At 28.4% G+C, this 24,045-nt stretch overlaps 2 protein-coding genes across 7 annotated transcripts; both read right to left on the reverse strand.

The window, feature by feature from the left end:
* Positions 1–672: 672 nt before the first annotated feature.
* LOC126835748 (uncharacterized) lies at positions 673–7,008 on the reverse strand. 3 transcript variants are annotated; one of them, XM_050568534.1, is made up of 11 exons: positions 6,889–7,008; positions 5,975–6,044; positions 5,858–5,887; positions 5,742–5,789; positions 5,153–5,206; positions 4,734–4,763; positions 4,617–4,646; positions 4,482–4,532; positions 3,323–3,361; positions 2,547–2,636; positions 673–1,016 (listed from the first exon to the last, which is right to left on the reverse strand). In XM_050568534.1, the coding sequence occupies exons 2-11, from the start codon at positions 6,036–6,038 to the stop codon at positions 781–783; spliced, it is 672 nt and encodes a 223-aa protein (XP_050424491.1). In that variant the 5' UTR covers positions 6,039–6,044; positions 6,889–7,008; the 3' UTR covers positions 673–780. The 3 variants fall into 3 exon arrangements, with proteins under 3 accessions (XP_050424491.1, XP_050424492.1, XP_050424493.1); XM_050568535.1 differs by lacking the exon at positions 4,734–4,763; XM_050568536.1 differs by lacking the exons at positions 4,617–4,646; positions 4,734–4,763.
* Positions 7,009–12,905: 5,897 nt separating this feature from the next.
* Positions 12,906–23,760, reverse strand: LOC126835220 (disks large homolog 1-like). 4 transcript variants are annotated; one of them, XM_050567645.1, is made up of 20 exons: positions 23,355–23,760; positions 23,159–23,290; positions 21,355–21,470; positions 21,033–21,113; positions 20,896–20,970; positions 20,444–20,695; positions 20,123–20,362; positions 19,969–20,056; positions 19,698–19,791; positions 19,423–19,636; positions 19,202–19,362; positions 18,611–18,860; positions 18,442–18,547; positions 18,245–18,328; positions 16,899–17,042; positions 16,659–16,831; positions 15,845–15,954; positions 15,554–15,645; positions 14,874–15,007; positions 12,906–14,742 (listed from the first exon to the last, which is right to left on the reverse strand). In XM_050567645.1, the coding sequence occupies exons 1-19, from the start codon at positions 23,374–23,376 to the stop codon at positions 14,898–14,900; spliced, it is 2,544 nt and encodes an 847-aa protein (XP_050423602.1). In that variant the 5' UTR covers positions 23,377–23,760; the 3' UTR covers positions 12,906–14,742; positions 14,874–14,897. The 4 variants fall into 4 exon arrangements, with proteins under 4 accessions (XP_050423602.1, XP_050423601.1, XP_050423600.1 ...); XM_050567644.1 differs by having other exon boundaries at positions 12,907–15,007; positions 23,355–23,449; positions 23,590–23,760; XM_050567643.1 differs by having other exon boundaries at positions 12,907–15,007; positions 23,355–23,488; positions 23,590–23,760.
* Positions 23,761–24,045: the final 285 nt, after the last annotated feature.

Raw genomic sequence — 24,045 nt, forward strand, 5'->3', positions numbered from 1 at the left:
ACATACATCCATACATACATACAAGTGAAGCTAATATAAGCGTGTTAAAAATATGTTGAGTTTTTTTAAATGTAGCCACCTACTTTTTTTCACTATATTTTTAGGAAAAACATTTAAAGAAAAGATACGTCGAATTTCTTCCTTAAGTTCTAACAAATTTCTGGTTTGTCCTGGTAAACTTTTGACATGGTGTACATCATAAGGAAAAATCACATGGCGTCAAGTTACAAGACCGAGGTAGGTAGGGTTGGTTTCCTCCCACACACTCTCAGGAGAAACAATCACTCTGATGCGTGGGAAGTTTCCGGACCGAATTATCTCGTTGTGATGAGACCAAGTAGACTGTCTACTTTTACTGTATGAGTGTATCATTTTATCGAATACATTATTGCCATTACCATGATTTTCTTGATATTAGTATTTCTACCATTTATAAATTACTAACCAAGCGATTATTTGAAGTCATCTCATAATTTTCAGCTGTAATAATACCTTTCATGCTTCGATTACCTATCCAAATTAAACCGTCCCGACACGCTTGAATAGTTAACACATCGATAATATGAAAAGGAGTGCTAGCACTCACAGCATTAATAAAAATTAGAATTATATAGTTAAAGTTACATTGTTTTAAATCAATAAATAAACAACAAATGTGTCTATAACCGTGAATTAAACTGTTTATTATGTAATACATTGATGCAAAAATGATTTAAATATCATACAAATAGTACTACATAACTTCAGAAGAGTTTTAGCTATGATTTTTGGTCTAAATGATCATAGCTGTGATATAAGTGGTTCTCCTGGAACTGTAATACTATCGGCCTTCACTTTATAAAACATACCACCAAAGGATCTGTACATGGTAACTATACCGGCTGTATTCGTTAAGCTACAAGTATGTTCCTTTTCGTCATTAGTAATTGTTGTTGGCGAATTTGGAAATTTCGTGCTGATTACCAATCCTATAAGACAACACGCCTCGCCATGAGTGATATCTGGTTCTTTTCCAACTAAAAAATTTAAAAAAAAGGGTTTTTTTTTTAAATTGTCAAATCTAGCTTGTCAGTTACTAATTAGTCTTTAGTGCGCAAGACACAACTAATACAGATGTATGAATAAACGTTATGAGTAATACACATAGTAGAGAAAATGTTGAAAAGATTATTTCTGTTAAAAAGAGAGTAGAACAATGAAAAAAGTATGGTAAGGAATTATTAAGATAAATAAATAAAGACAAGCAAGAAGGAAACTATGACCAAATCTTCGACGGTCGAAAAAAGTAATTTCTTTTCGTATCAAATAATTAGAATCTTATAAGATATAATATTAATTAAGAAGACAATTAATAACCATAATTATAATAATATTTGTACATTTAGAAGATATATATATATGAATTATGCGTTGTGTGAATTATAAAGATTTATCACAGATTAAATAAAACCAGATGGTGCACTCCCTATTAAATAAATATAATTGCTGATAATGTAAGCAAACCAAAACCCTCATCAATCCAGAGTAATGACTGGTGGAAATAATAAATTATTTATGAGCAATGGTTGTTACAAATCTGGACATCATTGAATTTATTGATTGTTATCACCGATTAATTATACAAATTATTTAATAACATATTATAGTAAAATGTATTGTACAGTAATTTAATTTCTAGGATGTGGTCACACTATGTTAAGCAGTGTTTTAGTTATCAGTAAAATATGACAAAGTGCACCATCTGGTTTTATCTGATCTATTGTTTTATTATAGTAAAAAGATTTTATTATAAAAAACCCTAAATGTATGTTTTACTGTATTATGTGTGCCCATAAAATATGCATTTTTATTATTATTATTATTTTTTTTTTTAAATGATTACTAAAAATTAAATGTTATAAATCAATTATTTCCAGTGTTTTCATCATAGCTTAAAAATGGGATGAGTACAATGAGGCGTGAAACATGCTTTAGCCTTGGCACCCAGACCGAAAACGACACTAAATAGCGACATTAAATCACGATACTAAAGCATGTTCCATGTTTTATAATTTTAACCAGTTTGCTTTAAATAGACTGTAACTTTTTTTTTCAAAATTTTTACTTTAAAACCAAAAGTTTTTCCAATCAAAGTACGTTTTTATCGTTTTAAGATAAAGAAAATCAAATTTTACCAAGACAGAGTTTTTTTTTTCCTTATTATTACTTAAAAAACTGAATCCTGTTCAAGATGTTTTTTTTAGTAAAAAAAAAAATATTTTTTTTATTTATCCCATATAATTGATACATTTTTCAAAGAATGATAAAAACGTATAATTTGAGCGTTCATCCATTTCTATGAAAAGTAATTTATCAATTTTAAAAATCTCATGTTCACGTTCCAACTAGATTCAAAATATTTAAGATGGCGATTACGTTAAAGAGTATGGAAAAAGTTGATTCCATTGACCCTGATGAATTCCTCACATATATATATATATATATATATATATATATATATATATATAATTATAATGGATGTTATACTCTATATTAATCATATTTACTCTGTAAACGGATGATTATGTTTGTTAAAGCTTTTCTAGTATAACCCCTTCTATTTTTCCTAAGCGTTTTTAAATCCATGTTTTCAAAATCTGCAAAAAATAATAAAATATAGCCAAATAAATTAGTTGTTTGTATTATAGGATTGCATAATATTTCAAAGAACAGTAATATTGGCTACTCATTTTGTCAACCTACGGCTAGTATTGAAACTTGAAGACAGTATCTTTACTAAACTTAAAACTTGAGAAAATAATTAATGTGGATAAAAAAAAAGACTTTCTGCATTTAAACAACGTTTAGAAGAAGAGGGTGGGGGTGGGAGGGGTAAAGGGTATTTCTTGTATCCAGCCCAATTACATATCCACGTTAATATGATTGTTCAGAATCAAGTAACCGTAAGAGTAACACAAAATATTACCGTTAAAGTAACGGACTTGGTACATTGTTTGTAGTTTAAGGCACACAATTTAAGTAGTTATACTGAATAAAATATACATTAAAATATTATGGACATAAAAGGTACGTACAATAAGTTGAAAAAATAATTAATTGAAACTTTACAGATTATATTATTAAACAAACAGTAAATATATTAGTTGGTAAACGGCTATTCAGTCTCACACTTTCTTCTCGAATAAAAGTTTATTTTATGATAACTATTGTGTGACAACAAAAAAAAACAAAGACTATTTTCATCTTTAAAACGAGCCTTAATGTCTATATATGTCTATATGTCTTAATGTCTATTCCTACTATCGTAGAAACTCGTAATTACCTCCATTTGAAGTTTCAGGTAGAAGAACAGATAATTCACCTAAAATATAATATCAAATATTAATACAGTTCAAAAACCTGGTTGTTATAATTCTAACATACTAGTCACTCTACAAATGAGATTGATTGGACCAAATATTAACCAATGCAAAATATGCGATTGACATTGATATATATACAAGGTGTAATATAAAGCTTACCAAGCTTCAAATGAGACATTTAGGATGTCCTATGGGTACAATAAATGGTATTAATATTTTTTTAATTTTAAAATTATTTAAAATAAAACTCGTATCTCATTAAAAAATTGTCTTCCAAAAAAAAACAATTTCTGATTTGAAATCGGGAGAAAAAATCTTGTTGAATTGATATGTAACATTTTTTGGTATCTGACCACATTTGCGTCCACTGAGTGGCCGAAACCAACATATGGCAAATGACACATCATTATCAGTTAGAATTTTATTCTCAATTCAGAGGCGTCCACAGAATTATTTTATATTAATTTATGTGTCGCATGCCATATGTTTGTTTAAGTCACATGCTGGCCACTCAGTGGCCACCCCGTGGACGTATATGTGGCCAGATACCAAAAAATGTTACACATCAATTCAACAAGATTTTTTCTCCCGATTTCAAATCTGAAATTATTTTTTTCGTAAGATAATTTTTTAATGATACGAGTTATATTTTAAATAATTTTAAAATTTTAAAAAAATTAATACCATTTATTGTACCCAAAGGGCATCCTAAATGTCTCATTTGAAGCTCGGCAGAACTTTACATCACACCCTGTATATTGTACTGAGGGCTACACTGATTGTATATTATCTTAACCTTGTTTTGTGTGTACCGATAACCAACGGGTACTCGGGTTTTGTGAACTATTAGTTTTAAATAAAATTTGTGGTTAAGTTGTGAATGTGCCATGCAGCCTGTATAGTGTATAGCAACAACAAAGTGTTAATTAATACTATAAACTATATTAACGTAAATATATTACAGACATTTTATTATTTCTAATAGCATCGGTTCAATGTGTATTTGATCGTTTTAAATTATATTTCGAACGATCGTCGAAATCTTGAGAAAAAAAAATTTGGCTTTATAAGTGATTATAATAGTAGACAATTGTCCAAAATGTTAAATTGTATACTTACGTAATAAATTAGCTAATACGGTATGTATAGCTATCTGGTCATTTATGAATTCTAAAATTAAAAACAAAATAAATATGAATGTACAAGTTTTTCAGAGAGAGAGAGAGAGAGAGAGAAGTATAAAAATCTGGTTACTCTGTGTATAACTCTCAAAGTGCTCAAGTTCTGAAATTAAAACGAAAACATTGTAAATTTAATGAATATTAACAACAGTTTAGAAATATGTTCATAGAATGCAAGCAATATTATTACCCGGTAAAGTGAACATATTATTCAGAGTCTCTGAAATTAAAATTTCACAAGTTTATTGATTAACGATATTGGATTTAACATTCTTTCTAAAATAAATTACAAGGTCAAGGTAGAAAAAACATGTACACGACGTTGTTATATTAAATATAGCGGAGTCTATGATAATAAAATGGCTGAGAGGAAACAGATGTGGCGAGTAGAATGAAGTATAATGATTATACGATGTTGACAGAGCTATCAATGATCAGTGATATTTGTTATAAACATTATATTGCGACTGTCGAGTAAAGTTTTTTATCACCGATGAATTCGCATAGGAATACATTTTTGTTGCAATTTTTTTTTTATATAAATTTAAAAATATATACTCATTTTTTCTACTTGCAAGCTTTATATTTATTCTTATACAACAACAGTACCTATGTTAAGATTTGTTGAACGCACAGCTACTAAAATCACATACTCCAATACATCTAGAATAAACAAATAAAGGTTTGAGCGTAATAACAATTTTCAAATATAATCTATTTAATAAACTATTTATAGAAAGTATACAATTTTCGTTTAAAAATAATTGGCTTAACTACCCGGCGTTGCCTGGTAAAAAATTGTGACTGTTCAACTCTTTTTAGGTGTAACTCGCTCTGGAAGCAATGTTTTTTTAAGTGTAAATCACCCAAAATAACGTTTAAAATAAAGCGTTATCTAACATATAAAACCCTTGCAAGACGGCGACTAGAGAAAATAAAAGTTAAAAAAGTTTTTGGCCCATTTCAACCCCTTAAAATCAAAATTATTCAAAATCCTTTCTTACTACACGCCAAGATTATAATACAAACATATCCTGCAAAATTCAAGTCGCTAGCTATCATAGTTTAGGCTGTACGATGATTACGAATCAGTCAGTCAGGACGTTTTCTTTTATATATACAGACAGATTTTACATTCAGTCAAACGTACAAAAAAAAAAAAATTGAATATTACTTTATTATTTTCAATATATCTTACTTCCTCTTACTACATTAGTAACACTAGAAGCTTTTTGGATGATATTATCTATAGCAAATAATAAAAATTAATAAAAGTTCAAAAAGTATTATGTTTGAAAAATAAATTTTACTGACTTGTGTTGACAACCACTTCTGCATAATACGCTGTAAAAAAAAGGAAATATTGGTTTTTCACTTTTTTTGTTAACTATCTCGAGTGTCTCGATACGTGTGTCAAAATATAATTATTACCTTTACTAATATCTGCCATAACATGCATAAAGGCCAATGACATCAAAACACAGAAAAGTTTCATTATGATCTACAAATCAATAATTAACATAAAAGCAATTTATATTAGTCATAGTTTGCCATCAACTAGTACCGATGCGGAATCTATAAATCATAAATGGTATTCGAAATGTATACTTTGTTCTCAATAAACCGAAATCCACTAATCTGGTTTTTTTTAATGTTATAAATATTTTATAAAATTTTTCAGATCAATAGTCCAAAAACTAGGCCCAAAAGTTAATGTTTTCACTCCTCATAGGGAAATGGTTTATGATATTTTGCTGGATTTTACGGTACGACTATAAAAGATATTTCTAAAAAAATATTCTAGAAGAGTTTAAAAATTGTTCGACTATATTACAAAAAGTTAAAGCGCTTAAAATTGTTAGCCTTATAAAATATCTTTCAAAAATAACTTATCTAAAATTACACTTGCTAGAAATTAGCCTAACTAACAAAAAGTCTTGACAGATTTATATTCAAAATTACAAAAATAGAAAATTAGAAAGAAACAATAAAAATACTGAAATTAACATATTTTGTAGTTTGATGTATTATTTAAATGAAAAATCATAAACAGGCGTCTGGTAACTATTAAAATACATTTTAATTAATTTCTATAAAATGGTTAGGCTACTTTATTAAAAATTCGAAATATAAAACTCTGTTATAATTAAAAAATACAATATACTTAAAGAAATTATTTATTTTTATTAGATTAACTTGTAAAAAGAAACGTTGTGCACTCAAATTTTAAGGTTAAAAACTAGAAAAATTGCTTTTAACAGGCATCTTGAATACGTATTTCAAAATGTTCCTATATTTTATTAAATGCGCATTATAATCGTTTAATATTTTATAGAACTACTTACTTGAATGATTTGATAGGTTTAACAAAAATCAGTTTGAGTAGCTTGCGAAACTCTTTTGAAGTGACTTACAGGCCACTCTTCAACAGGAATGAATTTCAAACAATGGACTATAACTTGAACATATTTTGCAGCGTGGCTGTGTTACTTTATTTACTTAGTATTTTTTTTTTTTTTATTTTATATTTACATATCAACTGTACTCTGACATAGTGTATTTTATCGATAAAAAGTCGTACATGTCATATTATAATAAAAAACCCTATTTCTTGACAGTGGCGTGAGGGCATTGCGAGGGCGGGAAAATTGAATACAAAGCACTTTATTGACAATAGAGTTTAGGGAATTTTAATGAATATTTTTTTTAACAGTTGGCAAAATCACAATACATGTGAAATTTGTTATCGTCATGCTGAGCTAAAAATGTATTGTTTTAACAATACAGTGTTTCTATTTTTTTTTTATTTACTTCAATGTTAAGAATGCGTTATAATAATAATTAAGGAACTATGTATAAAATTGTAGAAATATATAAAACTACCAGCTAGTTGCTACCTTTTTTACTAACTTTAATAATCTGCTTCATTTGGTTTATTTCCAATTTTCGTTTATCATAATTCTGAAATGCACACAACGGTATTAACACTTTTTTTTGCTGTCATAACGTGATAGGGAACTAATCTAGTTTAGCGCCCACGCGTGTTTTTTACGTTGATGGCAGTGGTGGGGTTAGATTTGGTCGGTCGGACTTACTTTTGAAGTTATAAGCAAAAAGAAGAATTAAACTTTTTCAACTTTACCCCCCCCCCCCCCAAGTACCAATTAGGTGAAATTTGTAATTTATAGCGTGGCTACTCGAAGGAATTGGTCCAGTATTAAAAAAAGTTACAATGTATACAGATAAAAAAAAAGCCCACATCAGAGTAAAACTAATAACTAATACCTTCGCCGCTCTGCATCGAAGCTAAAAGTATATCATTTTTTATAATATTAATTGGGGCATAATTAACCAGTCACCCTGTATATATAGGTACACTATTTTATCAGCATAATGGGAGAACGGCTTATTTAATTAATAAATCACCTATACTATTGCTATGAAAAAAAATAGTTTTAATAAATTGTTATAACGGTTAATGTGCATTTTATTTTTCCTGAAAACGTTGTTAATACTTTAAATGGGAGTAAGATGAAATAGGTTGAGCATCATGGATGTTTTGCAAATATTATAATATTAGAAGTATTTTTCTGTAAAACATTTTTTTGCATAGGTTTACTATCTACTATATTTTTTTTTACCGTAGGTGTTAACGCCTTTTGTCGTCTAACGTTAGCCTAATCAAATATACGCAAAACACATATGATACGCTACCGTAGTTTGACTTTTGCGTCTCGATGTAACCAAAAAAAAATGCTCATTGCTTTGTATTCTACTCAATAATAACATATTTATTATTGTTGTGACATTTTGGTTTCCTAATTTTTGGGTTTGTGGTAAATTTTCAACAAATCAGTGGTTTCATTTTAGGCCAATGCGATTTATAAATTATTTCAATTTATTGTTAGAAAAGTTTTTGTATATTTTCGCAAATCGGCGCACGTGATTTAAAAGTGTCACCGAGTTCAAAAGTAAAGGAATATTTGAAAATATGATTTGAAGTGTTGTTTATCAAATTTTTTTAGCACAACATACCTGTTTGATATGCAAAAAATATTAAATGAGAAAAAAAAACGTTATAAACATTACTACTACGTACTAGATGGTATAATAACAAAAACGAGTAAATTGTTTCAAAATTTTACCCAAAAACATATGGGTGCTGTTTTTCATATATTTTTCGATAAATATTATTTTGACACCATACGACAGACAATACTCTTTATCATCAACACGATGACTATGATTGGACTCCTCTTACTTAAGATGGATATTATGTGATTTAATAAAATATATAACCAAAATTTGTATTATTCGTTGTCCTACTTTGATCTACAAAAAAAAAAACTTTAAACCGAATTACAGAAATAAAAAACCAAAAATTAAACGACCTATTTATAAAATATACACTACACTGATGTTTCATGTTGTTTGTCAGACCTATCTTCAGACTAATTATCAGTTCTTAAATCTTAAAAATGCGCCAAAAATATGTCGACCTTACTTGCAGGAGGGGGGTTGTCAAAATTTCTTTATAATAAATCGAAAATATTTTCAAAAAAACATAAAATTTCGGCACTTGTGCACACATGAGAATGTCTGAGTAAAATTTTTTTTTCCATCGATAAATATTCATACACTTTAGGCAGAAAAAAGCGTCGACCTAACGACAAAAACAATGTACAAAATTGTCAATGTTTGAATTTCAAATTTTTTTTTTTTTTTGCTTTCTTTTGCACATCTTAGTGTTACTTTTTACACGTCGAAAATCCAAAGGTCATAGCAAATCGTCGAAACTTGAAAATGTTATCGAATCGGATACACTATTTACATACCATTTGCGCACATAGATATTGTATTATTGCACGACTACTGCCTGTAATAGCTAGTAAAACAAATAGTAACCTAACCTTATGTATGGCTATTGACGGATATTCACGAAGGAAAAAGCCATTAAAATTGGGGTCGGGACTTAAGTTGGACCGAACTGACTGAATGTGATCAAATCACTTTTAAAAAATGCCATTAAAACTTAAAACTTATGCTTGGGCACTCAAAACTTACCGGGACCTCTCTAAATAGTATCCGTTAAAATATTGGCGTGATTTGATAATTTTTTTTTAAACATTTAACAACTGCGAAAAACAGTTTTCCGGCAATTAAAAAAAAAATGTACTCCCGAATTTTTTTATTCGTCTTATATGTTATGGATACATAATATTATGAGTTCTGACTGCTGAAAAATATTTGCAACTAATAGGTCGTATAATAACAGCTAAAAACACAAAAAACTTTGCACCCCTAAAAAAGTAGCAGTCTATACAGACAAAAAAAAACCTACAATATAATGCAAATATATTTCAGATACCAGCTGTTGACTTATGGCTCACCCTTACTCATTGCAACCTACAAACCTACTACCGTAACACCGTAATTCCCCCTTTTAGGTTGGGGTTTCTCTAATAAAACAAAGCTTCACTACAGATTTTTAAGTAAATTTTATGTGCCCCATTCTAGAAAAAACTTATGGTATACTAAGTAAACACAACTTTTTTTTTTTAATAAGTAAAAACTTTACTATTGTTATAATCGATCTCGAAAGTCTTTTCATATTCTTCTAAACGCCAGTAGTTAGAACCGTGTGTCTTAAAAATGTACTGAGTTATACTAATTAAAAAAAAAACAGTACATATTGGAAAAACAATTTATAAAAACTATCACTGTGTCTTGAATCAGAATATGTGATGAAGTTTTTGCGGTTTGACAATCAAACGAAGAAAATACTGTTAATTTTAAAATGTCGATAGTGCTTTAAAAAAGTATTTAATCAGCGAAAATTGTAATAAAATTAATTAGGATTAAAGGAAAGATAAACGGAAGAAGTTAAGACGAAAATAATTGCTGATTGATAATATAATTTTCATTGAAAAGGCATAAAATTGTTCATGTGACATTGCCGCCTATAGTATATTTTATTTAGTAGCAATATGAAATAGGTATTGCATAAAAGCACTGCGAAGGTAATAATGTACTTAAAATTAGCCTATAATTATTGCATACAATTAGAACGAATCATGTTTTTTAGGAAATTCAATTTAAAGATTAAATCTGCTCCCAAATGATTAATTTTAATACTTTGCAATTATTTTTGCTACCAGATGCTTGTTATCTTTTAAACGAGGAAAAATAACAAAAACCACAGTGAACGTGTGTCGCTCGGGTCGTGCAAAAATAGGCGGTGGCAGCTAGGTGCGTTCGCGTTGACGACGGGGAGCGGAGAGGACGACAACCGGGAAGCTTAGTAGCGGCCGGCCGCGGCCGTTTTCCCCGGTGTGGACTTTGCACTCTCCAACTGGAAGGGTGGGAGAGTAAGTTCACAACCGAGTGTCGCACAATGTGTCGACGGGTGACAGAAGAGGTACAGCGCGGGCCCAACCTGTGTGATAGGTTGAGGGGGCCGCGTCACATATGTGTTAATTGTTCAAATATTTTTACATTGCAAGAATAGGTTTACCCAAGGTATGTCCAACAGAAATATTACACTAATACCTACTTAAATTCTAAATTTTGGCACTAAATCCGCTCAAACCTAGATCAAATTCAAGAGAATTTTGTCTGCCATCAGAATATCCGGTAAAATTGCCCATTAGTGAGATTTAAATTGTCAAAATTTACAAAAAAAACCAAAATTTCGACCTAGCTCAAAAATTTCAAAAAGCTGAATTTTTTTTCCAAAAATACCACACCAATAGGGCTGTATTGTGAAGAACCATGATTGTGGTAACCTCGGTTAACATGGTTGTGGTTACTAAGGTTACCACGGTAGTGGTTACTGAAGTAACCATGGTTGTAGTGACTAAGGTTACCACGGTTTTGGTTACTTAGGTTACCTGAAGTTTAGTTACCTAGGTTACCACGGTAATGGTTGCTTAGGTTACCACAGTTGTGCTTACCAAGGATACAGAGAATTTTGTTTGCAATCAGATAATCCGGTAAAATTGCCCATTAGTGTGATTTAATTTGTCAAAATTTAAAAAAAAACCAAAATTTTGACCTAGCTCAAAAATTTCAAAAAAACTGTACTGTGGCTTAAAAGATTCACAAATGTCTCAGTTTGCCTTTTAACCCATACATATGTGTTAATTGTACAAGTATTTTTACATAGCAAGAATAAACTAGGTTTACCCAAGGTATGTCCAACACAAATAACACACTAACACCTACTTGAATTCTAAATTTTGGCACTAAATCCGCTCAAACCTAGATCAAACTCAAGAGAATTTTGTCAGCAATTAGAACATCCGGTAAAATTGCCCATTAGTAAGATTTAAATTGTCAAAAATTTCAAAAAACTGAATTTTTTTTCCAAAAATACCACACCAATAGGGCTGTATTGTGAAGAACCATGATTGTGGTAACCTCAGTTAACATGGTTGTGTTAACTAAGGTAACCATGGTTGTGGTTGCTAAGGTTACCATAGTTTTGGTTACTAAGGTTACCATAGTTTTGGTTACTCAGGTTACCACGATTGTGGTTACTAAGGTTACCTAGTTATTGTTACATAGGTTACCACGGTTATGGTTACTTAGGTTACCACAGTTGTGGTTACCAAGGATACAGAGAATTTTGTTTGCAATCAGATAATCCGGTAAAAAATTGCCCATTTGTGTGATTTAAATTGTCAAAATTTACAAAAAACCAAATTTTGACCTAGCTAAAAAATTTCAGAAAACTGAATTTTTTTTCCAAAAATACCACACCAATAGGGCTGTACTGTGGCTTAAAAGATTCACAAATGTCTCAGGTTGCTTTTTAACCCATACATATTTGTTATTGTACAAATGTTTTTACATAGCAAGAATATCCGGTCTGCAATCAGAATATTCGTTAAAATTCTCTCTCTAATGGCTAACTTCACACACGTCAATATTTTTGGTTTGAAGCTAAATCAAGAAAATATAGACAGATACTATTATGTAAACCGTTTAACCATGAAATATATTATATTACATAGCATTTATTTATCAGTATTATATTAATTTAAAATACATTTTGTTTTGAAAATCTGTTGTTAAATTTATTCTTTTTATGATTTAATGAATTTATAATTTATATTATTAATAAGATACTGAAGTAAATTAATAACTTAACAACGTAGATTTCAATTAATATTTTTGTAAGGGCTTACAAAATTTTCATAATATATTATGTAAACATTTTAATAAAATTATACATAAAATAATAAAAAAACGATTATATACTATTTATCTGTTAATATATTATAGTAATTAATATTGACAAATAAGTGTACAAACTAGATTAGTACATTTTAAATTATAACACATTACATATATTACTTTAAGTTATTAACAATGACTAGAATACAAAAATGTTTAACAGATAGTACCTTATGTAGTGTTTAAAGTATTTTTGGGGGAATATGTGTTCAATACACAAAACTTTTGAATTAAAATTATCTCTTATATAAACAGTTTTTTTAAGTCCAGATCATAATGAATAAGGATTGGACATTTATGTACAATTACATACATTTAGGTACACTGTCTATTATTAATATTTTAATTATGATAAAATAATTTGATATTTTTATGCCTTATTGCTTTTTGAAAGTTAATAAAACTGTTGTATAAGGGGTAACACTGTACTATAACCTACAATCTTATTTTGTTCAATATACTTTTACTTTTCCTCTGTAACAGTTAACACATGGCTGCTTTTAAACTTTTTACTAATTATTAATCAAATATGTTGTAATAATTACTTTTGTTTAATAAACAACATAAATACAACAAAAACTATCATGGAATTTTAAATTATTATACCTACTGATAAGTTATAACGGCCATTCTTAAGAAAACTAGCATTTTTATATCTCAATATTATAGTCGATTATTTAAGTTTAACTAATTGTATATTACAATATCAAAATTAAAATTGAATATAGTATATATTATATGCAAGTATTGAATATTTCCAGTAAATATAATATAAATTAACCATATGTTACATATACACAATAATAAATATTTCCTTAGATAATTTAGGTTAGTAACATATGTGGATAGAAATTCTTGTGGAGAAAAGCAATTAAGTCCAGTAGTGAAATGTAGGGTAGTTAATGTTAAAACAATAAATGTCGAAGAGATTACAAATATATATTAGAGAACTGAGGCACACATAAGGTTAATTTTTTAATATTAAAACATTAAAATTAAATTTAAATAGTAATAGAAAACAAAAACTATATTTAACATAAATTTTATATGTGTCAAGAACGTTTCAATTAAATTTATGTGACTAGAATACTTGATATAATAAACTTTTAATTGCACAAATAAATCTCATATCATATTATTTTAAATATTTTTGTAATATAAGTATTAGAGATTAAAATAAAACTAATAATCAAATCTTTTGTAGGTAAATAAAAAATAATTAAGCATCTCTTGTAATACTTAATATATGTACTTAAGAAAAATGTAATAAAAAAAGTTGGTTTTTCTACTTAAACTTTTTCATATATTAAAGCTATTATTATTTATGTGATTTTTGATGTCAATACAAATGAAATTATTTATTAATACATGAAGAGTGGAATCAAAAAAGGATTTAAGTGCCATTTTTCAGCCAAAAGGGATGTATGTTCCAACGCCAATGAAACGCAATAAGGCAGAAATTTCCTCGTCGATTGCACTTACAGCCTTTTTTGATTCCTCTTTACATATTTATACTATTATATACTTCTATTTTTATATAGAGAGCAGTACTTAAATTGAAAAGAATAGCAATAAAAGTGTAAAAATAAGGTTAGTGTTGTAGGGTTAATGAGCTTAAGATGTCCATTTAGGGGTTTTGCAGCTTCTCCCAAAGAGGAGAATGATTAAAGGACTAGTTTTTAGTCTGTTGAACTATTTTTACAAATGCAATAGTTAAATAAACAATCTTATTAAAATGAAGTTTAATATAATTATTGTTTTAAGCGTTAATGGCAAATATATCCTTTAATGAGTACATTGATGTTTTTTAAGAAGAGCATATGCCACTAAAATTGTTAAATGTGTTGTGAACGTGGATGTGTTTCTCTTAATCCATTTGGCACGACTACACCTACCAGTCCTTGGGCCAAATGTTCTGTTTCAATGTACGTATTTATAGAATCATTGTCAGAAGACAATACCTAAAACATTTAAATTAAATACTAATGAAAATTAAAAATAGTTCTGTCCTTTTGTATTTCTCTCCAATTTAAGTACTGCTGATAAATATTCAATCTAAGCAATCAAAAATAATTTGGTTTTATGTTTTTACTTAAAAATTATGACTCCTGGGAAATTAGACTGTCTGATCTTTACTTGACAACCACACTTCTGGTCCAGAATGCATATCAATAACGTTTTTTACTTTTTCAAAAATATCTTCATATGTATCTCCTTTGACTATAGCTGTTAAAAAATTATAGTAGAAAAACAAAAAATTTTTAAATAAGAATAATATTTGATAATAAATATAAAAAGTATTAAGTTATTAAAAGAAGCTGGAGAGAATGAATCGGAATGACGAAAATTGTGTTTTATGAAAGCAACAGATCCTATTACTAAAGAAAATAAACATGTCACTCAGAAAATGCATAATGAAGATAAAAGAATGGCATATAGCACTATACTTAGTGGAAATATAAAGAAAAAAAGGAAACAATAGAAACATTTTAGATGTGATGTTATGCACAAATGCAAAAGATATGCTGGATAGACGACAGATACTATAAGAGTAAGAAAATTACAATGGTTTGGTCATACTTAGAGGCCAAAAACCAATTTTACCTTACAGACTCGTTGTAATTAAGTATATTTGTATTAAAAGGAAAATAAAAGACTGAGAAGAGTTGTAGGAAAGCAATATCGTCATAAGACTAAAAATCTAAAGAAGAAGAAAGATTAATTAAATACAAATATTTGTTCCAAAAAATGTAACAAATTATATTCTTTAACCTGTTAAATATTCACTATAATCTTGCTCAACTTTCATTTCTTGATCATATATTTTTTTTGCTCGGTCTTCTGTCATTTTATCACTGATTTTCCTAAAAAATACAACAATTAATAAATAGAAAACTAAAAAAAAATTAACAAACATTTCAGTAAAGTCAAAAACAAACAAATTGTTTTATAATACAAATGTAGATATATTATAAATGTTCTGTAATAGCATTAATTTTAGTTTAAGAGTATATTTATTTTTATCATTGCCAATACAATCTAATTATATAAATAGAATATTACATGATGAAGTCCAATGATGATGCTTTAATAAAAACAGTTATTGGTTGAAGATTAGCAGCCTGTAATCGTTTAATTGCGTTGGAACTCACATCAAGAATGCAATGTTTACCCTAAAAAAAAAAAAAAATTAAGAAGGTAAATGAAATTGAAGATTAAGGAAAAATGTATTTTTAAACAAAATTTGACTCTAAAATAGATTTTAAATGACTGTAACTTTTCAAAAAATGAATTATTCTTTATAGATATTATACCAGAAAACAATATTTATGACGGTGACTACCATTGACATAATAGAATTTATATCTATTATGTCAATGGTGACTACCGAGACGATGCGATAAAAATCAGTTTGTAAAACTTTAGAACCATCACTATTATTAATAGGTATCATTGATTATAAATAATATAATTTAAGGCCTATTTATTAAAATGCAATATTTGATATCATTTTTTTTCAGTTTAAAGAAAAAAGTGATTTTTGTAGTAGTGAAATGTGAACCGTTGCCAAATCATTGGTACTAACTTCCTCAAAAATGAACTTATACTAGAAATAAAATTGAGAGAAAACCTAAAACATATAGGTTGACATAGTTAAATAAAAAAAATGTTACATCAAGGTAAAAATGTATAAGATAAGTTCGACAGATAACAAACAAATTGTCTGAACTTCTACAATTTTTGAAAAATAGAGCAGACATTTTTTAATATCATTATATATATATAGTTTATCCAACCACATAAACAATGCAAATTTCAGATATCTAGGTTTAACAAATCACAAGAAAAATTATAAAATAATAGAACCTCCACGTACTTGTTCTGCAACTTCTTGAACTGAAGCAAGAGATGTTCCATATAAATTATCGTTGAATTGGCCTGCTTCAATGAACAAGTTATCTTTTATATCACGCTCCATCTGTTCTCTTGATTTCACAAAATGATAATGAACACCGTTGACTTCACCAGGTCGAATTTCTCGTGAGGTATCTAAATAATTTTTAAAAATAGATTATTTATTAAATTAAACAGTTTATAAATCAATTATCATTTTTACGTGGAACACATGATCCAAACTCTTCTGGATATTCTGATATTAGATTATCATTAATTTTGTCCTTGTAAATACCAATTACAATAACTGGACGGCTGTAATTTATGGTTTTCTTGATTACAGTCTCATAAGGTAAAGATGGTTCCTCTAAAATAAAATACAAATACGTTTTATTCATTTTTTTTTAAAGAAACTAGTTTTTATAAAATATTAATCGTAAATAATTAGAAATGCATCTAAATTGAATCGAAGTTTTGGTGGTTCAAAGCGTCTACCTCGATACGTTAGAAGTAATGGGTTTAATACCTACAGTACTGCAAAACAAACATTGGCTTCCTCTTACCAAACTGTACTCTAGTTTGAACAGGTTATTTACAATTTATATTTTATTTTGATGTTTGATGAATTATCTTACTATTAAATGTCAACAATAACTTTTCCCGTGTTTATCATTATTCTTAAAGATTATTTTGCTTGAACAGTGAAAAAATACCTCAAAACAAGTTATTGTCTGTTAATTAAATATGGAAAGAATAAGTGTTTTGAGGAATGGGTTAAAGATAAAATTTTACTGGAAACTATGGCCAGAATGGTTTTTTCATATGCAGCCTATTGAAATACTGAGACCTTTAAAATGGGCGTGAGGTACAAGTGTACTCAAACACACGAATAATATGTAAATATTTAAAGCAAAAAATAAAAATTGTATATAATTATGTTATAAAAGTCTTAGATGCATGAAAATTTAGAGCATTGAATAATATTCAGGATAATCACAGGGATACATTTAAATATTTTGCTAATTATTGAGCTATAAAATACCTTATTTGGTAAAAGATAATAAGACAAATGTTGTTAGCTGTATTAAATGAAACAATGTTAACAATAGTAGAGAATACAGGAGCTATGTTTTCCCATGGGTCCATCAAATACATATTTTTAATACTATTTTTTTGAAAAATATTTGTAATTAGAAATTATATCACGGACAAACAAAGAATCACCACAATGAAGATGATAAATGTGGCTACCATCATATTGTGGGAAAAGGCAAAATAGATATTATATACAACACACTCAAGAACACCCAAATCTAACAAAAGCACTAGTAATTTTAAAAAGTAATAACAAATATCTGTATCAAACTGTATAAAAAAGAATCTAGTACGTCTCGGACCACATGGCTATACAGTCCTATTAGTGCTACATGAATGTTATTAATAGAAAAATCTAGCAAGTAGTAAAATGTATAAATATATTGCACATTAGGTAAAAATGAAAAAGCAATGAAATAATCAATGTGGAGAGAAAGAAATATGTCATTATTATTTATTAAAAATATTTCTTACCAACAAGTAGTTCAATTACACTTATACTGCTTAAATTAATACCTTCTGATGTTGGATCTTCGTGAGTGTAACAAAGCATATAATCTGTAAACCCAATATTAATTGTACATAAAGAAAGAAAAAATAAGACTCGTGAACCAAATTCAACAGAGCAATTTTAAACCAAATTACAATATGGAACAATTAATAATGCTTACGGTCTTGGTCAGAACCTGTACATTCTAAGCGATCTGCTTTGCTTCGCATAAATGGAAACATGCGACTTAAAGTGAAATTCTTTTTTTTTTTTTCTAAAGTAGAAGCCTACAAAAAAAGTCTAAGTAGTAATTTTTTTAAGTGAGATAAGTATTATATTTGATCATATACTTTGTCAATAAGAACTGGAACATGTCCTTGGAATTTAACTGTACGGTCTCTAGACTTTTGCTTCCTTTCCCATCGCTTTTTAGAAGGTATAATGCCAATCCATTCTTCTTCGCCTGATGGTACCAACTTTCTGGCTTGCCACCATTCTTCATCATTAGCATTAAGTACATGCAGAATGCTTCCGTAAATGAATGATATTCCACGGCTTGGTAAACCATCATCTCGGTTTGGATCATAATCATATAAAGCTCTAAATTCAGTTTTTTTAAACATACTTTTATTAATATACATACATTTTTTTGGATAATTCAATATACTAGAACAAATAGCACGTTCCAAACTAAACTGCCCAGTGTTTAATTAATTAGGCTTATCCTAGTTATTAAGAACTATCTTAGACCCCTATCACTCTACCTGAGCAAGGTAGAGTGATATTTAATACAACTTAATATTTGATACAGACTATAGTGCTATAAACCAGATAAACCTAACTCTTGTAGGTGCTTAATATAATACAAAATAATTTCTTATAATTTAACCCATTTACGTCCAGCGTTATATGTAGGACACCAGTTTTAGTGTCTATATTACCTAATGACAAATTGCTGTTTTTTGGATGGTTTAGGTAAAGTGCTAGAAGTTAAAATGGCTTTTTTCAAAAGTTGTTCTTTCAATTGCATCAATTTTTTTTGAAGCCGATAATATTCTTGAGGCCTTTGTTGTGCAATAATAGTAACAATTGGCCCATCTTCCTGTAATAAAATAAAATAATTGCTAATAATAATACATTTTTTTTACAAATTTCTGCTCACTTTTAATGCAATGGCCGCTTCATCATGAGTAGCATTTATCATATCAATAGCATTGACACTTAAGATCCGATCACCTGGTTCCAATACTCCATTCTGATCTGCTGGACTACCAGGAGCAATGTATGATATAAAAATACCTTCTTTGTCTTCTCCTCCAATAATATTAAATCCTAAGCCTTCCTCAGATCTACGTATAGTCACTACTTTTTCTCGTCTATAAATTAAATAATTTAAACAATTTTATGATATTTTAAGTGGTTTTTTTTTAAACTTACAATAATGATATATTTTCACTGCTTGACTTTGTAGACACATCTATTTTAGTTGGCGTTTTTGGTTTTATATAGCGGGTGTCAATTGACTCTTTGACTATACCAAAAATATTTTTTAAAAATTAATGTAATTAAATATAGTTATTTAATTTTATAGGATTTTAAGTTTTAATACATAGTTGAAGTTTAAGAAGGTATTATAATTCAAATATTTAAATTATTATTAATTTATGAATATTTAAAAGATTACTGCCATTTTTTAAAATTTACTCACCAATTACTAAAGTAACAGTTTGTTCAGTTTCTTTGAGAGCCGCAACTGCTTCTTCATGTGTAACATTTTCTAAGTTAACATCTCCTTTCTAAAATAAAGTTGATTAATTACACTAATAACTAATGGTGTTAAATAAGTAACTTGTTTAATTTACCAAAGTATTTTTGACAACAATTAACTTATCTCCAACTTGCATTTGGCCATTACTAAAAGCGGCTCCGCCTTCTTGAATCTTTGTGACATATACACCATTATCTCCAGGTAAATGAACATTACCTATTCCACCAGCAATCGTGAATCCCAATCCTCCATCTACTTTTTCTAGTTCAATTTCTTTTACAGAGTACGATTTTTCGGGTTTATCAAAAATTTCTTTTTTGCGTCTTTTCAAATTCTAAACATATATATATATATATACCGAATAAAAAAACTATCCATAATAAATTGATAAACAAAAATGATAATTATAATTTACCAGTGTCACTGTGTTGCCTGCGTTTTTAAGTGTGGATACTGCATAATTATGTGGTACTTGTTCAAGTGATATACCATTCACTTTTAAAATAATATCATTAGCACGAAGACCAGTAGAACCAATATCAGGGCTGACTCGAGTTACTAAAACCATAGACTCAGAATCTACTCCACCAGCAATACTGAATCCCAAACCTCCCGAACGACGTTCGACTATTACTGTATCATACTCCCAACATTCAGCTTCATCATCCTAATTTAAAATTAAAATAATCATAAAATATGGCATTAAACGTATAATTAAAAAAAAAAAATGTAGGAAAATCTTATTAGGTAGTGTTAAGTTTTAAAAATAAATTACTTTAAATTTTTTTTTGCAAAATATAGTTAATATTATTTGATAAACTAAAAACTGGCCAAGTCTTATATTTAAAATTTAAATTATTAACATACTGTTTCAAGGTTGGATTCTGGTTCTGTGGCATCACCAAATGAATGGTTGTCATTATGTCCACTCAAGCCATTAATCTATTAAAATAATAATAGTGATTATTACTACATTATAAACTTATAAACACTTTATATTATACTTGGCAACTAATGTCTACTACGTCCTTCTTTTTATAGTCTCGTTGACATTCAGTTTCCAATGGTTCTAAATCAAGTTCATTCTAAAAAAAAATTGAGCTATATAGACAAAAAAAAACTAAAACTTGAGTTAAATGCAAAATAGTATCTAAATCTTGTATTTATTTTTCGAGTTATTGTATTATATTATAAAATATGATATATACTCGTATATATATATATTAATTTGTGACATGTAATACTAATTTTTACATTAGTAATTTTGTATTAAATTAAAAATAAAAATTATAAATCTGATTAAAAATATTAGCTTTGATTGATTACCAATTTAATTTTACTATCAAATTGGTCCATTATGAACTTTTGGGCAATGGATAATTCTTCATCAGTCACCGAATGACTTTCATCTTGCAGAGCTAATTCGTAGAACTCTTGAATGTCTAAAATAAAATTAAAATTAATTTTTGATTAGTTAATGATCAGTTTGTATTGGTGTAAAAACTGTATTCGAATAATAACTACATGGATATTTGTGAAAATTTACATAAAATTCACAACTTATGAAACTTAAAAATTGCATAAATAATTCAGGAACTTAAATACGGACTATTCAGACATTCTCTACTTACATCTCTTGTTAAGAATAAGAATATAAAAAGTGCAGTGACCGAAAACATAAGCAAAAAAACATAATTGGTTTATGAAAAATAACGACACTACTTATTTGAGTAACTTGTTTGAGTTATTCAGTTATAGATTTTTAAATACAATTTGAATAATACTTAAATCTACCAAATATTAATTGAATTAAAAAACAATAATTATTAAGTTTAAAAGTAAAAGTTAAATAAATCATTTCTAAAACAATTATACAACCATATCCTATGATTATAATTAAAAATATCTTATGTTACATTTCTTTTTAAAATATTGTTTAAAACTTTATCTTTATTTGAAAGTGTCGTAGCCAGCATTTCATTTTGGGAAGGGATAACCTTTGATTTTATAAACTTAAAAAAGTGACTAACTGCACTGTAATTAATAATTTATAGTTACTAAAATTTCTGGAAGAACTGCAGACGCTCAGAACTCAACCCCTTCCCTAGATATGCCTCTGATATTTTATTGTTGTACGTATTATTAAATGATTACAAGGGCGTATTTGAGGAGGCGATGGTAGCATCAGTACCCCCCTCATTCCTTAATTTTAATATTGAACAAATGCACTTTACGGGACACCCTTTTTTTGTGATTATTTTTTTGTTTACCACCTTTTAGTGTTTTTTACGGTAATTACGAATCTGAAGTCAGAAATGGGCACTCATCTAGTTCAAAAGTTATAGCCAATTGGATTTTTAAATTGTCCGTGTATAATACAACAGTAGGCGGCAGGTGGCTACGAATGATGTCTACGGTGGCCGCCACATCATGAAACATTGTGGGTTTCTCGAATTGTGCTTGAAAATATAGCAGTTTGTTTCCTAACCAAACCTAACCAACCAAGATTTCCGACCCACACTTCAAAATAGGCCCGAGGCTGTTTTGTAACTAGCCGCCGGCAGCCTTCTGTCGCACGCTTTGGTCGTCCGTGCCTGCCACCTACTATTATTTACATGGAAAAGTTCAAAATTCAAGAAGCTATAACGTTTGAACTAGAAGAGTCCACCGATTTCTGACTTCAGATTTGTAATCAGTGTGAAAAAAACATTACAAGATAAAGGCTGTCCGGTAAAGTGCATTAATAATGCTTTAAATATGATTAATATATGAAAAAAAAAAATTTTTAATGTATTGTATTACAGAATAATGAGCTTTAGGTAATAAACTGTAAAATATTAATATTAATTCTGCATAGAAAAAAATATAATTTGTATTCAATACATATAAAAATATTACGCTACCCCCTCCCCAAGACTAGACAAATATACACTTGAAAGATTATTACTATTACTTTTATTACATTACGGGGAACTTATGACTATTAGAGAAACTTACAATATTTAAAAGTTAATCTCTACAATGAGGTACATAAGATAAAAACCTCAAACACAGGTCTTATTAGAATTATGGTTGAACATATATATATATTATTTATATTTTACAGATCATTTAGCCTTATAATAATTACCAATAAGTGCTTGAAACAGCCTCGACTTAAAGATTCCTATTACAAGCTGCATAACTACTTGAAGATCATTATTAGGGACACTTGACAATTTGGCTTGGTAGTCTTCAAGTAGGGCAAGAGCCCTTAAAGTTTCTGAGAACAAAAATGTCTAAATATTATTTTTTATTGCATGATAAATATTTGTCAATTGACTTACCGTCTTGCTTACAAACTGGCATTTTGGTTATTGCAATTAATAATATTAATGTAAAGAATATACAAGGTAGATGTAATCGTTTTTAACAATGCATACTGAAAATTATATTGTTGTGAAAAAATCAATTGTATCAGCTGTAAAATGTTTATAGGTCATGTTAACAGTTAGTATTGGTACAGTTAAGGGTTGTAATCTAAACATGTATATAATGTGTAATCATGAATAATAGGCGTACTTTTAAGCGGTAGATACAAAAAAGTTAATATAAAAACCTCAATAAAACGAAGTTCGAATTGCCAATTGGCACGATTTTAAATTTTGGTAAAATACTGCGACTTTTTAATTTTTAAATTACATAGATAGCTAATGGTTATCTATGGACTATGTCCTATAATTAGAGTATAAGACATTTAAAAATAAAATTGACATATTGTCAATAATTGTATGGCCTGAATGTAGATGTAAGATAAATGTTCCGAGGAATAGTTTTGGAAACGGAAATTCAATGGAAATGAACTATGAACATAGAAACAACTTTACAAATGAAAGCGAATAATCAAGTGGTTAGTGGTCAACGAATGATAATAATACACAGTATCAGCATTGATTTTTAATCAATGGTATCAGGTATCTGCATCAGGGAGTGGCTATAGAAGTTTTAATGTGTTGCAAAATTTAGGACTAAAATCAG

The sequence above is a fragment of the Adelges cooleyi genome, unplaced genomic scaffold, assembly GCF_023614345.1.
Source record: "Adelges cooleyi isolate 19-005CV unplaced genomic scaffold, UGA_ACOO_1.1 ACOO_flye_CR_arks_rails_tigmint_CR_PRNA_23, whole genome shotgun sequence".
Taxonomy (NCBI): Eukaryota; Metazoa; Arthropoda; class Insecta; order Hemiptera; family Adelgidae; genus Adelges; species Adelges cooleyi.

What these genes read in the sequence shown, in the direction of transcription:
- LOC126835748 (XM_050568534.1), bottom strand. Translation starts at nt 6,038, where the DNA reads ATGAAACTTTTCTGTGTTTTGATGTCATTGGCCTTTATGCATGTTATG. An exon ending in CTTTGAGAGTTATACACAGA is followed by an intron (nt 4,533 to 4,616) that starts GTAACCAGATTT and finishes TTTTAATTTTAG; the next exon opens with AATTCATAAATGACCAGATA. An exon ending in CATAATCATCCGTTTACAGA is followed by an intron (nt 1,017 to 2,546) that starts GTAAATATGATT and finishes TAAATTTTTTAG; the next exon opens with TTGGAAAAGAACCAGATATC.
- LOC126835220 (XM_050567645.1), bottom strand. Translation starts at nt 23,376, where the DNA reads ATGCCAGTTTGTAAGCAAGACG. An exon ending in AAGCGGCCATTGCATTAAAA is followed by an intron (nt 19,363 to 19,422) that starts GTGAGCAGAAAT and finishes ATTTTATTACAG; the next exon opens with GAAGATGGGCCAATTGTTAC. An exon ending in TACAGGTTCTGACCAAGACC is followed by an intron (nt 18,329 to 18,441) that starts GTAAGCATTATT and finishes TTGGGTTTACAG; the next exon opens with ATTATATGCTTTGTTACACT.